The 17,940-nt window shown below is 49.5% G+C and overlaps 1 protein-coding gene across 3 annotated transcripts in view; it reads right to left on the reverse strand.

The window, feature by feature from the left end:
• The window catches only part of RRM2 (ribonucleotide reductase regulatory subunit M2), a 46,635-nt gene extending 45,470 nt beyond the window's left edge, over positions 1–1,165 (reverse strand). Inside the window, exons 1-3 of one of the 3 annotated variants that reach the window (XR_009344422.1) lie at positions 800–1,165; positions 642–716; positions 143–289 (exon numbers count right to left, since the gene is read on the reverse strand). Coding sequence is in view for 2 of the 3 variants with exons in the window: in XM_059132655.1 (XP_058988638.1) it covers positions 143–289; positions 642–716; positions 800–907 (330 nt within the window). In the remaining variant the exon portion in view is untranslated. The remainder of the gene's footprint in view (positions 1–142; positions 290–641; positions 717–799) is intronic. The other 2 variants (XM_059132655.1, XM_059132656.1) reach the window with 2 other exon arrangements.
• Between the last annotated feature and the right edge of the window lie 16,775 nt (positions 1,166–17,940).

Consider the following 17,940-nt stretch of genomic DNA (forward strand, 5'->3'; position numbering starts at 1 on the left):
CCCACATCCTCCGTGGGGGCAACCATCCCCCAGGGGAACAAGGTCATTTCAAACAAATTACAACCCGCACTGCAGGGGGCTTCCTCCAGAGCTGGGGGCAATGCTTCAACTTCCTAAGTCTCAGGCTCCTGACTCTGATTACCTCTTCGGCGGTCCAAAAGGAAGCCTCAGCTTTCTTATACATCTGCCAAATATCATGGTACTCAATAGGGAAGATGACAAAGCGACGAGGGTTTTCTCGCAGTAGTGGCTCGTCCTCCACGTTGGGGCCAAGTACCTTAGTTTTCTGCTGGGCGAGAAAGTAATGAAAATGCTAATTATAGGGCGCACCACATGAAATTGCCATTTTTTCGGGCCCAGTGCGTCCAATCCCCGGCAATCCCAGGTGGTTCGGTGTGTGAGCGTGAGCTGTCACACACGCATCCTACTCAGAGCAGAAGCGGGACGTGACAGAGGAACAGGAGTAGATCTGCGGAAGTGCAAAGGACTGGGAGGGAATGCCTTGGCGGGAAAGAAGCGCGGGCCCGGGGAGTGGCTAGGGTTTGAAACCCTAGAGGAGACAATGAGGCTTTGGCGCCAAGAGGCGGCTGGCGCACTCCACCGGCTGCGCCCCGCCCCCGCAGGCCGCCCGGGCCACTCACCGGCTCGGCGGGTTCCTGGAAGATCCTCCTGGCGGTCTTGCTGGCCAGCACGCGGGTCCCGCTGAGACTCGGGGGCTGCGGGGAGACGCGCGGTGAGGCGCAGGCCCCCGACCCCACAGGCCCCCCGCCGCCCCGGCCCGGCCCGCGCGCGCGCTCACCGTGTTCTCCTTGTCCGCCAGGCTGAGCCCCTTGAGGGGCGAGAGCTGGAGCTGCTGCTGCTGCTGGGGGTCCACGATGGTGGCGAGCGGGACGCGGACGGAGAGCATGGCGGCGGCGGCGAGGCGGGACGGCAGGTGAGGCGGCGCGCAGGTCCTGGGAGCCCCCGCGCCGCCCGGCTGCCTTTAAAAGCCCACCGCGGAGGGGGCGCGCGCGGTGGGCGTGGCCAGACACCGCCTTCCCATTGGACGCTCCGGCCGGACGTGCGTGATTCGAGAGGCGCGCGGGAGCGCCGACCGCCCGCCGCCCGGGACCCCCCGGGACCCCTCTCTGGGCCAGCTAACCCGCTCAGGGGCGCCGCCGCCCCGGCCACTGCCGGCCGCCCCCCGCCCCGGCAAGGGCTGCACCCCCCAGCGTGACTCCGGGGCTGCGGCGCGCGCGGGACTCGCTTCTCCGGGAACTGCCGGGGATTGAATGCAGCAACGCGATTGGAGGCCGCCCCGGAGCGGGAGAGGATTCCCCCACCCCTCGACCGTTGTCGCGGGTCGGGGCAAGTGGTTTTGCAAATGAGGTTGGTGCTAGTGCCTGGGAACGCCCAAGGCTGCGAGAGAAGCGCGGGGTTGCGACCGTTTAGATACGTGTACCTGGGTCGGGGGTAAGGGGTGCTCGAGTTCCTGCAGATCTGCGGGAGGATCGGTGACAGCCGTCCTGCCCAACGGTTAGGGCCGCTGGCTGCCGAGTCCCGCAGTCCAGGTGCTGTATCACTTGGACATGTCACCTGGCTAAAAGATTCAGTGCCCTCCTTGGTAAAATGGGACTTGTCGCCGGACCTAACCTATGCGACGATTAATAAAATAGCGATGCGATAGAGCTGAGTTAAGTAAATGCCAGAGAGCGCTTTTGGTGCAGTTTCCCACTGAACTTGTGTCTGCTGCCAGGCCACTGTCCCCTATGTCAGCATTTTTTAAAATTAGAAACGGAGCAAAAAAGCCCTGAGAAAGACTAAAGAGCTGGGCATCCATTTACTGCTGATTGGGCATCAAGGAGCCTGAAGAGGAGACTGAAAACCTGCACTGTCATGAGGGAGACACGACCTTAATAGCAGTTTTCATTTTACTTTGGTTTTTCAGATTTGCCACAGACATTTGCCCTGCAAGTGGCATAATGCCAGGAATGAAGAATAAGAAGTGTTAGGATCTGAAAAATACATGATTTTTTTTTTTTTGAAAAATACATGATTCACTTGGGAAAGTTCCAACATCTGCAAATATTCTTAGGGCAGCCTCTAAAAGAAACACTGGACTTTTTACAGTTTTCTCTAGATATAATAAAGATGTCGGAGATAGGGACTATCCCCTCCTCGGGTCTGTTTCTCCCATGTCTCAGTCTCACATACATACTGTGTTTAATGTGTGCTCAAGCCTCAGAGAAAGATTAATGACAATCATTTCTCTTAGACAAAGCAAGCACCGACAAAACTTCAGTCTAGCATCCTTAATTTTAAAAGCAACTAGCAGGAGTGGTCAATTCCACCTTCCTCCAGCATCCAGCTCCAGAAAATGGATATTTTTAGTGGTGATTTTATGCCCCATAAAGCCATTATCACCTCTAAGAAAATGGTCAGGGATTCCTTGGTATCCTCTGCTACCCCATTCGCATTCCAATTTCACATCAGTACCCGAAGTACCCCTTTGGTTGCTCCCTCAGGCACCACGTGCCCTTCAGCTCCTGTTATACTCTGCTTGTCCAGGAACCATAAAGGATTACTCCGTGAGCTAGCCAGAATTCCTGACTTTATGTTCAGCTTAACTTTTTCCTACCAAAATAGCCCATGTGCCCTGTAGAGAACTTGGAAAAGACGGGTAGTACCACGAGGCAGAAAGAAAGGTCGCCATTCTCCCCTTCACTGCCTCCCAGCTCTGAGTCACTTGGGCATGTCCCGTCCTGCCTCCTACGGGTTTCACTGCTGACTTTACAGGAGGAAGCGGGCGCAGAAAACTACGTGGCTCTGCGCAAAGATCACGCCCAGAGACACCGCCCAGCGGGCCTTCTGGCTCGCACAGCCTCCTCTCTTGTCCTTTAGGCTGGAGAAAGAAGGGCGCGCGATCAGACAGGGCCGCCCAAGTCCGCCGGGGAGGATGCTGCCCCAGCCGCCGGCGCCGGGTTACCTGCGGTTCTTTCTCGTTTCCCTGCCGCGCCCGTTTTGACATCTGCTCCACGATTGGCCCGCCAGAGAGAGGCTCCGCCCCCGCGACGACCGCGCGGCCACACTTCTTGGGGCTGGAGCTCCCACGCCGCCCACCTGCAAGCCCCGCCCCCGCTTCCGAGGCCCGCGCTCCCGCTGCCCTGCTCCCCGCGGCTGCCCTTGTACGCGTCGCCCGCGGCTGCGCCTGTACCCGTCCCCCGCTGGCACAGTGAGGTGGCCACCGAGGAGCCGCCTCTCCATCCGCCTCCCCAGGCAGAGAAACCCGCCGCGGAGCGGAACTTGAGGGGCTTTCTCAAAGTCACTGCTCACTCTACCAAGTACCCCCGCTAGGGACTGTCGGTTAACACTAATGACCAATGCCCCACAGCCCCCGGATCCTTGAGCCAGGCGCTTGAAACTTTCAGTCCAGACAACGGCGTTGGGTATTTGCGGCCCTGTTCTTCAGCTGAAGGAAGAAAAGCCAGGGAGGCAAGGAGACTGCCCAAAGTCACACAGCTTAAACTGTACAGCTGGAAATTTTCAACCCCAACTTTTTTTAAATTTAGTTTCAGAGGTCAAATTGAGTGGTTCATCACTTGCGTATATCACCCAGTGTTCATTGCATCACGTGCCCTCTTTAATGCCCATCCCCCAGTTACCCCATCCCCCTCCCCTCCAGCAACCCTCAGTTTGTTTTCTAGAGTTCAGTGTCTCATGGTTTGCCTCCCTCTCAATTATCATCTTATTTTCCTTCCCTTTATGTTCATCTGTTTTCTTAAGTTCCTCATGTGAATGAAACCATATGGTATCTGTCTTTCTCTGACTTGTTTTACTTAGCATAATACCTTCCTGTTCCATCCACATTGTTGCAGATGGCAAGTTTCTTCCTTTTGACGGCTGAGTAATATTCCTTTGTAGGTATCCACCACATCTTTTTTTTGTATTAAGATTTTTATTTACCCATTTGCAAGACAGATCACAAGCAGGCAGGGGGTAAGAGAGGAAAAGGGAGAACAGACCCTGCTCAGCAGGGTGCCTGACCTGGGGCTCAATCCCAGGATCCCAGGATCATGACCTGAGCCAAAGGCAGACGCTTAACAGACTGAGCCATCCAGGCACCGCTACCACATCTTCTTTATCCAGATTATCCATCCATCTGTCAGTGGACGTCTCGGCTCTTTCCATATTTTGTTTATAGTGGATACTACTGCTATGAACAGTGGGCTTGTGGCTGTACCAGCTTGCATTCCCACCAGCAGTGTAAGAGGGTTCCCCTTTCTCTACATCCTCACCAGCACTGATTGTTTCCTGACTCGTTAATTTTAGCCATTCTCTCCCCTAGCTTTTTATTAGGAATATTTCAATAGGCACAACAATGGACAGAATTCTCCAGTGTTCATCCACCACCTCGGATTCAACGGTTGTATCCGTTTTGCCGTATTTGTTTTCTGCCCCTCGATGGGTGTGTGAGGCTTTTGTTTTTTCTGGATCATTTGAAAGCAGTGGCAGATGCTATGGGCCTTCACACCCAGATTTTTCAGTTATATTTCAGCAGGTCACTCCTGAAACTAAGGACATTCTCTAACAACTGCAGCGGCATAATCACACCTAGGAAAACTAACATTAATTCCCTAATATTACCTAATATCTAGCCCATAATCAAGTTTTCCCAGCTATTTCAAATATGTCTTTTAAGTTTGTCCATTTAAAGGGCGCACACTACATTTGGCAATTGTGTCTTTTTATTCTCTTTGGTTTGGAACAATTCTTCTATTCCCCCCCCCCCCCAACAGAGTTGACTTTTTGAAGTTCAGGTCAGTTTTTTTTTGCAGAAGCTCCCATATTCTACACTGGCCTCAGTGTGTCTTCATAGCGTCATTTAACTTGTTTTGCTAACCCCTGTATTTACTGCAAAATGGGAGTTTGATCTAAAGCTTTACTAGATTTAGCTATTTTTTTTTTCTGTATTGTGGTAAAATATACAGAAGCCAAGATTTAAGCCATCTTTCAAGGTGCAAACCAGTGCCATTTAAGTACCCTACCCCGTTCTGCAACCATCAGTCACCACCATCCATCTCCAGAACTTCCTCATCCCAAACTGAAACTCTGTTCCCATTAAATACCAGCTCCTCCCAGCCCCTCCCGTCAGCCTCTCATAACCACCATCTTTAGTGGTTTGTCTTTACGAACTTGACTAAGCACCCCAGATAAGTGGAATCTTACAATATCTGTCCCTTCTTGACTGGCTTAGTTCACTTAGTGCAACATCTTCAAGGCTCCTCTATGTTGTGGCACGTGTCAGGATTTCATTCATTTTTTTTTAAAAGATTTTATTTATTTATTTGACAGAGATCATAAGTAGGCAGAGAGGCAGGCAGAGAGAGAAGAAGGGAAGCAGGCCCCCGCTGAGCAGAGAGCCCGATGCGGGACTCGATCCCAGGACCATGAGATCATGACCCGAGCCGAAGGCAGCGGCCCGACCCACTGAGCCACCCAGGTGCCCCAGATTTCATTCATTTTTAGGGCGGAATAATATTCCGTGCTATAGATGCGCCAGATTCTGTGCGTGAGACTTCCTTTCTACAACCCAGCTGTCCCTTCTGCCGTGGACGTGCTCTCTCGTTTCCCAACTGCTGGGCAGCAAGGTCAGCCCTTCTCAAAACTGTGCTCCCCTCCCCATGTGGCTCCAGAGCTTCCCCTTCCTCCCTCTGAACTTGACATTCCCCTTTCACATCTTCGGGGTGCTCAGAACCCTCTGTTCGGGAAAATGCATCTGAGGGAAGCCAGAAAACCGAATATTCCATCCCAAGGTGACTTGTTAGCGATGAAACTTTTAGACTGGGGCAGTGAGCTGATGGTGGGGTTGGGTCAGCCTCTTTCTACCCTCCAGTCTTCTGCCAACCACAGAAAACCTGACCCGGGACCTCCTCTTCCGTGAGTCTCTTGTGAAAATGCTCCCCGACCTCCTAGCCTACCCCATGGCCCTATCTTCCCCTCCCTCTTTGGGGCCTGACCACCAGGGCCTTCCCTAGCTGTCCTCCAAGTCCTTCCTCTGACCATTCTGCTTCCAGTCCAAGTCCCACTCCCGAAGGCAGCGTTTCTGCCCTGTCCAGGCTCTATCTGAAAGAGGATGTCCCAAGGGTTGACTTCAAAGCAAAAAGAAAGAAAACTAAACATGTAAGGGCACAATTGTGAAGGCCCAGGATAAATTTATTTCCTCACGACCAAGCTCAGCTTCCTGTTGACTTATTACTGGTCATTTCTTCTTCTTCTTTTTTTAAATATTTTATTCATTTATTTGACAGACAAGATCACAAGTGGGCAGAGAGGCAAGCAGAGAGAGGAGGAAGCAGGCTCCGTGCTGAGCAGAGAGCCTGATGAAGGGCTCCATCCCAGGACCCCGAGCCCATGACCGGAGCCGAAGGCAGAGGCTTAACTCACTGAGCCATCCAGGCGCCTCTGGACGTTTCTTCTTAATAGCCTCCTTCCCTGGATAAGGGACCACGATACTGACTTCTTTCTAAGTACAGTGATGTGGGTGCATACGTCCAGGGGGAAGGGGACAGCGGCTGTGACTAGTGTTCTGAACAGGCCAACTGAGAGCCACCTATGCAAGTAGGTTTGCAAGTGGGAACCAACCCTGCTCCTCATAGGAGGCTGGGCTGGGAGGGGAAGGAGGGGCCAAGTCAGCCAGAAGAATCCTGGTGGGCCACGCGCACCGCTCACGCCTCTGAGCTGGATAATAACCTCCTGAAGGGAAGGGCAGAGCCCCGGTTAATCAGTCCTGTGCGGCCCTGATGAGTCACTTGCTGCGTTTAGCGCCTTTAGACTGCGTCAGTGCGGTGGGGAGAAAGGACCAGCCTCGCTTCTTATTTATTAGATGACCTTGGACAAGCCACGGGATACTTCTGGGCCTGTTGCTTTACTGATAAAACGGACATGATAATTCCTACCACACGGGGTTCTTCCAAGGACTGAGGGAGTAGGGTATTGAAAGCTCCTGAAAGGTGCTTTATGGAAGTCCAGTCCCTTCCATTTACTTGCCGACCTCTCCCCGCCTCCTGAACTACAAAACCGAAGCTATTCCAGTGTGGTTTTCCCCGGGTCCTACTTCAGTTCACTTCCAGGTCACTGGGTCCTTATTCCGGTTCCTCTGACCCCAGCTCTCTTCCGTCTCCTCCCCACCACCCCCACAGTAGTCTTCGGTGCAGGCCGATAAAGCAGAAACGGCGCCTCCCGCTCAAACCAGAGGGCCCGACTGCACCTCCGGCCATCACGAATTGGGGGCAAGGCTTCCTCCAAGGAGCAGAAGGAGTGACTCACGAGGGAGAGGGCCCAGCCCCGAGTGCCTCCCCTTCCCAAAGCCCCCCATGTCCCCGGCCTAATTCCTACCCACGGAGCTTTGTGTCCTCTGACAGCCACGGGAGGCTGCTCTGAGGCCTACCAGGGTTGGTCACATCCACGCTCAAGTGGCATCTCCTCCCGAGGCCATCTGCCACCATGTGGGCCTGGTCCAGGCTGGGGCCTCGATTGCTCCCTGGGGAGCAGACACTGGTTGAGTTAGGAGAGTGAGGAAGAGGAGGCATCGTGGAGGAGCAGTCCTGAGCCTGGACTGAGAGTCCCAGCTGCACCAGGAGGCAGCTCCTGGGACTCTCACACATTGGCCTTGACAGCTTGGGTTAAACATGGCCTTGCCCGAGGTTCAAGCACTACCTTGACCCAGAAGACTGCAGAGAGGCTAGAGCAGCTTGGGTCAAAAGCCCAGACTTTCTCTTATTTAGTGAGCCAGAGGATGTTTTTGCAATTCACGTTTTCATTGCTCTAAGGGTACTGGTATTTGCTGGAAAAGAGTGTCTCTTCTTAGATTCCATGTTAGCTCTTTAACATTTGTTTTCGTATTGACGGCTGTGACCAAGAAAAACACAGGCCCCAAATGGAGTCCCTCCTGTTAAGATCCCAGGTCAGTCAACAGAGACTTAATACCTAACCCAACCACAGTTTCAACATTCCCCGCCCCCCAGCGCCGGAATGTAACCTTTAACCAGTGCATCTGGAAAACACTCGCCTGCGCTAGGAGAGTCACAGATAGAGCCCTTCGGTTCCTTACCATTAGGAGGAGACCTTTCCTTAAACATCAGATTCTTTGCTACTATTTTTTTTTGCTGCTGCTTCATTCGTAAATCAATTAATAAAGACAATTAGGGGCACCTGGGTGGTGGAGCCGGTTAAGCCTCTGCCTTTGGCTCTCAGGTCATGATCTCTGAGTCCTGGCATGAGGCAGGGAATCTGTTTTGTCCTTCCCCCTCCCCTCGCTTGTGCGCACGCTCTTTCTCTCAAATAAATAAAATCTTAAAAAAAATTTTTTTTTTAAATCTGAGTTCATATTTAAGACCCATAAATAATTCCTTATCCAAAAAAGAAAAAAAAGCCACAACTTGATTTATCTCAAAAGGTTTTAGGATAAAAGAATTTCTTATGAGATTAATTTTTTTTTAGAATTTTAAAAATTTATTTGAACTCCATTGATTAACACATGGTGCATTACTAGTTCCAGAGGTCAGTGCTTCCTCCGTCTCCTAGAACACCGGGCGCTCATCCCATCACCCCGTTCCCACATCCCCCCTCCCCTGCCCTCCCCTCCAGCAACCCTCCTTTGGTTTCCTATGATTAAGGCTCTCTTCTGTTATGCTTACTTTAAATTCTTAGCCTGTCTTTTCTAATCTCTGGGTTTTAATGGTATTTGGAATCCAGCTGGTTGTTTTTCTTTTGAAGCACTTTTCTTTGGCCTGGCATCTCCTGCTCGCCTGGGGCAGTGTCAGGTGCTCAGGGAAGGGCCAGCCCCACAGGCCTGAAGAGGGGCAGGGCCACCTACCCCGAGCCAGTACCTTCCACTGCGCCTCCCACAGCGAAGGGGGTGGGGAGTGGAGCCCAAACCTAACATTCCTATTTGGTATCTCCCTCTCTCTGTCCCATTTTCCTCTCTTAAATTTTTGGCCTGTCTCTAAATATCCGTATAATTGCTCCAGTTATAAAAATGATACATTTTGTATTGTAAGAAAGTCAAGCAGAGGCACCTGCGTGGCTGAGTTGGTTGGGCATCTGCCTTCCGCTCAGGTCATGGTCCCAGGGTCCTGGGACCAAGCCCCGCATCAGGCGCCTTGCTCAGTGGAGAGTTTGCTTCTCCCTCTCCCTCTGCCTCTGTGCTCACACACACTCTCTCTCTCTCTCCCCTCTCTCAAATAAATAAATAAAATCTTAAAAATAAAAGTCAAGCAATATAAAAATGTATAAACAAAAGGTATTTTTCCCATAATAGCTAGCCCTGAAGATGGTGTCAGAACTTTCTTTTTATATCCACACTGTTGTCTGGAATCCTCTCGTATGTACCAACTTTCTCACTTAATAAGCCTGCACATCCCTCCACGTTAGCACCTGGGAATGTGGTATTTGGTTAAGGGTACAAGTTCCAGACCCAGGCTGCCTGTGTGTGACTCCAGCTTCCCCACTTGCTAATGAGTGTGTTTCCCCTGTTGCAAAATGAGCCTAACAGTACCTAGAAACTACTTCCTAGGATTATTGTGAGGGTGAAGTGAACCAATACATGTAAAGCACTTAAGAAAGATCCTGGAACGTCAAAAGCACCAGGTATTCGTGGCCGTTGTTGTATTTTTGTCTAACCAACCGCCTGTAAGGAATGTTTCGGTCATCTCCGATTTTTCACTATTAGAAACAACGCTGCACTGTACAGGGTTGTGTTTCCTAGAAGAAGAACATCTCGGTCAAGTGGTGTAAACATCTAACGTTTGGGTCAGTGCCATCAAGCTGCCTGTGAGAAAGTTGGCCAGTTACACTGACATGAATGAATGGGACTGTCCCTCTGTCTATATGCTGCCATCAGCCTATACGGATGGAAACTGATATCTGCTTATTGTCTTCATCTGAACTGATTTAATTATTAGTGAGAATGAATATGGACACATGGATTTTTAAAAATTTCTTTAAAGATTTTATGTATTTGTTGAATGAGAGAGAGTGCGCATGCAAGTGGGGGGAGGGGCAGAGGGAAAGAGGGAATCTCAAGCGGACTCCACGCTTCATGTAGAGCCCGATGTGGGGCCCGATTTCATGACCCCAAGATCATGCATGACCTGAGGCAAAATCAAGAGCCAGTAGCTTAACTGACTGAGCCATCCAGGCACCTTAACACATGGATATTTATCTAATGTCCATTTATATTTCTCCTCTGAATTTCCGGATGTTTGCTGCCTCGTTGATTGGGTTAGTCATCATTTTCTTACAGGAGCTCTATTTGTTTTGGAGGGTACCTCTTTTTCTACTCCATATACAGCAGTTATATTTTCCCAGTTTTTTATGTATGTCTTTTTTAAAATGAGAACTTTTTAATTTTGAAATAATTTAAGACACACAAGAAGTTGCAAAATTAATACAGAGTTCTGGTGTACCCTTCACCCAGATTCCCTCCATATGTTACGGAACCGTAGTGGATTGTCAAAATCAGGAAATTGTCAATGGTGCAATACCATTGAAACTTATCTGGACTTCACCTGTTACTGTCTTCCTTTTTTATTTTTCAAAGTTTTTATTTATTATCCATTTGGGAGAGAGAGCAAGAGCACACAAGCTGGGAGGGGGGATGGGAAGAGGGAGATGAACAAGCAGATTCTCCACTGAGCAAGGAGCCTGTCCCCTGTGGCTCCATGCCCTGTGTGGGGTCATGACCTGAGCAGAAGGCAGATGCTAAACCCGACTGAGTCATCCAGGGGCCCTGGATTTCACCAGTTTCTACATGCACTTCTGGGAGGGTTTGAGTGTCCTTGGTTCTTGGAAATTGGTCACAGGTGTAGACTTAAGTAACCATCACCAAATGAGGATGCCAGAAGTATTCCACCGCCACAAAGAAAGTCCCTGTGTTACTCCTTAATTGTCCATACTATGCCCATCCCTAATTCCTGGCAGTCACCGGTCTGTCTCCATCACCATAATTTGTCACTTCGAGAATATGATATAAGTGGAATCCTGCAGTGTGCAACCCTTGGAGACTGGCTTTTTGCACTCAGCATAATGAGCTCGAGCTGGATCTGTGTTGCTCAGCCTGAGAATAGAATATTACTTTTTATTTCTGAGTGGAGTCCCATGGTGTGGTTGCACCACTGTGTATTTAACCCTTCCCCTGGTGTAGGACATTTGGAGTTTTTTCTAGTTTTGGCTATTACAAATAAAGTTGTGTTGAATACTAACATGTAGGTTTTTGTGAGAATATATGCCTTCATTTCTCTAGGATAAATACTCAAGAGTGTAATTGCTGGTTCATACACTAAGTGTCTGTTGTTTACCTTTATAAGAAACAGCCTAACTGTCTTGGAGAGTGGTTGCCCCGTTAACGTTTGCGCTAGCAAGGAATGCGAGTTCCCGTGGCTCCACATCTCCACAAGCAGTTGATATTGTTGGTAGTTTCCATGTTAGCGTTCTAGTAGGTGTATAATAATGTATTAATGGAGCTGGGTCATGTTATTAAACTTCTTTTCACATGCACTCACTTTTTTTTTTTTTTAAGCTTTTATTTATTTATTTGACAGACAGGAATCACAAGTAGGCAGTGAGGCAGGTAGAGAGAGAGAAAGAGAAGCAGGCTCCCTGCCAAGCAGAGAACCCAATGTGGGGCTGGATCCCAGGACCCTAGGATCATGACCTGAGCCGAAGGCAGAGGCTTTAACCCCCTGAGCCACCCAGGCACCCACTTGAGTTTTTTCTTATTTAGAATGTAAACGTATGAGAACAGGACCCAGCAAGCCGTTTCCTGCTGTGTTCCCAACATGGAATCCCAGTATGTTCTTGACAAATACTCACTGAATGACTAACAGGGCAGAGAATCCATGATCTCGCATCACTTCCCTCTTTCTCCGGAGATATCGTTGTCAGTGTTTGATGCATATTCTTTATTATGTTCAATAAATGTCACGGTCTTCCTAGATCATAGAGAGCTTTTATGAGAAGTGCTGAATTTAGTCAAATACTCTCTCAGTGTCTACCAAGAAAACTGTGTGATGCTTCCTCTTAAATCTGTTTAGACGCGATGTGCTACATTGCATCCCAGCACGATGTCAGTAATAGCCGCCAACTAATATGCAGCATTTACTATATCCTGAGACTGTCCTAAGCACTTTGTATATTTCTTTATTGTAACTCCTGACAACTGCACGAGGTACGCATGTCATCACCCACATTGTACAGACAAAGAAGGTGACACAGAGGCGGTAGGCAGCAAACAGGTGAGACTAGGATTTGAGCCGTGTGGTCCTGTTCCAGAATCTGTGCTATTAACCCCAGAGCCAGTTTGTATTGATCACAGTCTTTTATTCCTTTACTACTCTACAAGACCCAGTGGCGTTATTTAGATTTTGCATCAGTTACACACAAAAAAATTGCTAATATTTAAATTACATTTTCTATTCTCACATAGCTTGGAGTCTAAGTAGCTTCATTAGAATCATATTAAGAAACTTTACATATTTTCTTTGCTCTGATAGAGTTTAAATGATCTATCTCTTGTAAGCTTCATAGCACTTGCCCGTAAAAACTATCAAGAATTAGTGCCTTGGGGCACCTGGGTGGCTCAGTGGGTTAAGCCGCTGCCTTCAGCTCGGGTCATGATCTCAGGGTCCTGGGATCGAGCTCCACATCGGGTTCTCTGCTCAGCTGGAAGCCTCTTCCTCCTCTCTCTGCCTATCTGCCTCTCTGCCTACTTGTGATCTCTGTCAAATAAATAAAATATTTTTTAAAAAAGAATTGTGCCTTTTTGTGCAGAGGGAGGTAAACTTTTTTGGGGGGACGGGGTAAGATTTTATTTATTTGACAGAAAGCGAGACAGCAAGAGCGGGAACACAAGCCCGGGGAGCAGGAGAGGGAGAAGCAGGCTTCCCGCTGAGCAGGGAGCCCGAATAACTTTTTCACATCCTTTTATGGGGTATATACAGTCAGTATTTCTATCTGCACTTCAGTGAGGGGTCATTTGAGAATAGCAGAAACTACTGTAGCCAATTTAGGCAGAAAAGGGTCAACTGGGGGGAGTCCGTGCTTACAAAATTATTGAAAGTGTTAGAGGGGTGGGCTCTGGGAGGAGCTTCCAGGATCAACTTCCAGAACAATGCCACTGGGCCACCAGGGCTGTGACCAGAGGACTGGGATAGAGAGGTCAAGGCCCCCGTGCAGCGGTCAAGTCCACACTGCTTAGCCAGGATCTTTGCCACAGAGTGGATGCTCTGTGCCTTTCCTTCTGACCCCCACAGAGCTAGAAGCTGCTCTGTCTCTTTGAACTTTTTATTTTGAAATAATTTTAGATTTATAGAGAAATTGCAAAGATGTTATAGAAGGTTCCAATGAACCCTTCATTAACTTCCTCTAATAGTGGCATCTTACCTTTGTTAAAAGTGAAAAAATTAACATTGGTACCAAATGATTAACTACAGACTTTATTCTGATTCTACCAGATATCTCACTAAGGTCGTCTCCCTGTGAGGATCCAGCCCAGGCCTCCACATTGAGTTCAATGTGTTTGTCTTGTTTCTCGTTTTTTAATGAAATCATTAATGCCCCTGTATGGATTTTTGAGTGTATTTTGGCCAAGTTCCTCAGGTTTTAATGGGTGTGATCTAATTTTTGCAATCTTTCTGAATTTTTGGCCTTGATTTCTACCTTGATCTGAGTGATTTAGAAAGTCAAAATGTTAATTATCCATATATTTGATTTCCGTTTCAGATATCTTTTCATTCCCACTCTGTTTCTCACATAGTTTGGAGTGGCTTCCTTAGAATAAAATTGAGAAACTTCACATATTTTCTTTGCTTGATATAGTTTACCAGAAAATGTGGCATGTACTTTTTCCTTCCTTCCTCATTTTTTAAAAACTAAAAATATGCAGAGAATAATGTAATTTTTAGTTTTTTTGAGGGACTGTCATGTTGTTTTCCATAATGACTGTGCCCTCTGACCTCTCACCAAGAGGGTACTAAGGCTCCTTTTTTCTCACATCCTCGACAACACTTGTTATTTTATGAGTTTATTTATTTTATTTAAATTTCAATTTTTAAAAAAGGTTGTATTTATTTGTCAGAGAGAGAAAGAGAGAGAGAGCACAAGTAGGGGAAGCAGAGGCAGAGGGAGAAGCAGGCTCCCCACTGAGCAAGGAGCCCAATGCGGGGCTCCATCCCAGGACCCTGGGACCATGACCTCCGCCGAAGGCAGATGCTTAACTGACAGAGCCTCCCAGGTGTCCCTATTTTATGGTGGTTGTTTTTTTTTTTTAAATCATACCTATTGTGGTTTGGGTTTACATTTCCAGCATTAACTTTTATGGGAGTGTTTTTAATGGGCTGATAATGCCGAGTTTGGAAGAAAATGGATACTGTTAACTGTTGCCTCCCACCTTATTTGGTGAAAGAGGTCGAAAACATTTGACAAGAGACCAGAGGTTCATTTGAGGTGGGACATGGAAACAGAGGGGCCATAACTCCAAACGTGGCTCTTGGGGTCACAGACCTCGTCTGCTGCCCTCTGCCACATCCCTTGGGGAACTGAGCAAGCTTCCTCTTTCTCAAGCCTTACCACCCTCATTGAGAAAATGGGGCGTTAATGTTTCAGCAGGACGTGTGAGGCTTCAGTGAAAGAATTTATGGCGTCTAGCGCAGCACCTGACATTCGGTAGTTCTCAAAAATTGGTAGCTATTATGAGGATCAGGAGTTTTGTTCCAGAATTTTCCAAGCCCCGCCCCCATCCCTGGACCCACCATCCAAACTCTCCACTGCATGGCCTGATGAGACCCAGGGCAGGTGGCACCACTGTTCTTTCTCGCTGGGGCCTGATGGGCAGGCCCAGGGAGGCTTATCTAGGCTTGGCCCACGGCTGAGGACACCAGTGTGGGGAGATTACGGAGGTTCGTGATGGGGCTGCTGGATGGGCAGATTCAAAACCTGCAGAATCACACTTTGGGGGCAGGGGTTAATATAACCCAAAGTGTCCAGACGGTGCTCCAGGAAGTAGAGGACCAGGATGCCCAGATTGCACACCCAGCACGGGCCTGAGTGCGCTGACTTCACTCTCAGCTCGTGCAAGCCAACAGCCAAGTCCTTGAAAGGCCCTCAAGGCCCACGGGTCAGCCCCCCACTTTCCTCTTGCCCCCCAAAGGTGTAGGGGCACAGGGGAAGGACACGACCCAGGCAATTTCTCGGCTCTTACCTCACTGGGAATAGGCAACCAACTCAAGCCTTGGGCTAAAGAAACCCAATTTCAGGCCAGTTGCTGGCCACGGGCAGAAGGAGAAACTCCGACTTCCTGCGGCATCTGGAGCTTGAGAGAACAAAGTCTGAGACTTGGAAGCACAGAATGGAAGGCGGACCCAAGGCAGAGCCAAGCAGAGCAAACCGAGAAGGGGACCCAGGACTCTCCTGGTTGCAAGTGATAAGACACTTGAGCCAAAAGGGTGTTTATTGATTTAGGTGCCTGAAAAGCCCAGAGTGGCTGTCCCACCCTGCCCACCCCACCCCTGCCCACCCTCTACCTCCGCCCCATCTCTGACATCATCATTCGGCCCTGGTCACCCACGTGCCTGTTCATTCCCAGGCATCTTCCTACACGTGGCTCACCTTTCTTGCCCTCCTGCCCCTTCTGAGACCAGAGGGTGTGTGAGAGAGACCCTCCGGTTCTGTGTTAACAGTTCAAGGAGAGCTAAAGAAACGGTGCAGAAAAGGTCTAAACATTACTTAATGTTACTAAAAAAAAAAAAAAAATCCTACTGATACTTAGTTCTTTAAAATCTGAACTTTTAACTTAGTGTTTTTTACCTATTTCCTCATAGAGACTGGTGATTAATTTAGGGCCTGACAACAAAACATAGGCCTCTGGAATTCAGAAAATATTCCCTTAAAAATAGGTACACACACACACACACACACACGCTCTCTCTCCCAGCCTTCGGGAGCGCACAGCTCAGGCGTCATACCTAGGAAACCAGCTCTTGTCTTCCTCTTCCCCTGTGGTGGGCTCTGGCCAGCTTCGCTCTGCTCTTCGAGGTGACTCCACTTGGCCTCGGGCTGATTTCAGAAGCGTCAAGAACAGCTGCCATCGCAGTGGGCTGTACCCGGTCCCCACAAAGCCACGGGGACTCCATCTCTTCTTCTGAAAACTTATCCCTAAGAGATACTCCTCCACAAGGGCTTCTTGGGGAAGCCCTTGGGGAAATAGCACCCCCCATCTCCTTCCCAGATGCCACCTCAGCAGGTTGGAGACCCAAGACATCCTGCAGGGAACACCCTATAAGCCTCTGGGACCCGCGCAGGTGGCCCAGGTGGCGGCTCCCCCAGCCCCGCTCCTGGACGCAGGGCCCACTGCCCGGCCTCCAGCCCCTGATCTTTCTCAGCTTTAGGAGGAGATGTGGGAAGTAAGAGCCCACTCCACTCCTCACCGGCCTTCCCGGGAAAGGAGAGAAGCCATTTTAACTCAAGCTCTTTGTTTCCAGCGTCAGGAACGCACTGAGAGAAGAAGCCCTTGAACCAAAGCGGATATATACGAACACCCTTAATTCCACACTTTATCTCCCACTCCCGGACCCTGAGTCCATTTACGCTGACCAGGGGTGAAGATGATGAACCCTAACGCTTAAGGAGCGTGCACGGTGTCACACGCCGGCGACCCTCACAGTGGAGGCTGCTGCCCGTGACTGCCTTTGAACAACCGCAGAGGACACTCCTTGGTACCTGTCAGGGGCACCTGTTAGGGGCTGCGCTTTCGTCTTCGTGAGTTTACGTAAAGATCCTACTCATCTCCGTACTTCCTACCGCTCTGAGCACCATGCCTTGCACGTGGTAGGACAGGCCAGATACTACATTCAGTCAAGTGCCATCGAAGGACCGAGTTGGTGATGGTGCGGGGTGTTGGGGGTGGGCGGATGGGGCATGTCTCCTAAGTACCCCTCAAACGGACGCCCCACCCAAATAAGACAGTGTGCGTCGCAAAGACTCCAGGTCAAGTCCCACAGCCACTGTCATACCCTCAACTTAAGGGCAGATGGCCGCCCCTCAGCCCTGCTGGGAAAGAGAGGTTCTGGCACCCCGCCCCCGCCCCGCCCCGCCAATTCAGCTTGAGCGGCGATTGGAGTCCGGGGAGGGCGATATCACTCTTGGTCGGCAGGGGGCGCGCTGGCGCTACGTCGGTCACAGGTTCTTGGCCTCCAGGCTGGAGAAGGAAAAAAGAAAAAAAAAAAAAACAGCTGGGGGAGGGAGCTCAGGCTTCACGTTGGCCTGAGAGCGATGACACAGTAGTTCATTATGTAGAAAATGCCGGGACACATCTGTTTTGCAAAGGAGACATTTTTATTCCATCTAATGGTTACTGATACAGTCATGTTGAACATCAAAAGCAACACGACTTTGGACGGAAGAAGCTGTGTGACCCTCTCCAGGCCTGAGCTTGCCCACCTGGAAAGACGGTCATAAGTGTCCTTTGAGCGTTGACAACTGATTTCTGCTCTGCTTGATGAGTCCAGAGCCAGAAGGTAAACAAAACTGTGCCGTGCTTAAGAAGCCAGTCCTGCCTGTCCCAGATGCATTGTCCCAGTACTATTCTAGGTGCTGGGAGAATAGCAGGGAACAATACAGAAAAAATCCCCGCCCTCTGGAGTGTACATTCTAGCAGGAGGAAAAGAGAAGCAAGCAACAAACATAATAAGTTTAGTGAATTATATGTTAGAAGCAGAAAGAGCTATGGAAAGAAGAATAAGGGGATCTGAAGTGTAGAATGCAGGCTTGATTTAAAACAGGCCTCCCTGCAGTGATGAAATGGCACTGAGTGAGAGCCATCCATGAGAATGAGCTGTGCAGCGTTCTGAAAAAGTGACACAGATGCAGTCAGTGCAAAGGCCCGGGGGTATGCATGTATCTGGCATG

This window comes from Mustela lutreola, chromosome 9 (genome assembly GCF_030435805.1).
Source record: "Mustela lutreola isolate mMusLut2 chromosome 9, mMusLut2.pri, whole genome shotgun sequence".
Lineage (NCBI taxonomy): Eukaryota > Metazoa > Chordata > Mammalia > Carnivora > Mustelidae > Mustela > Mustela lutreola.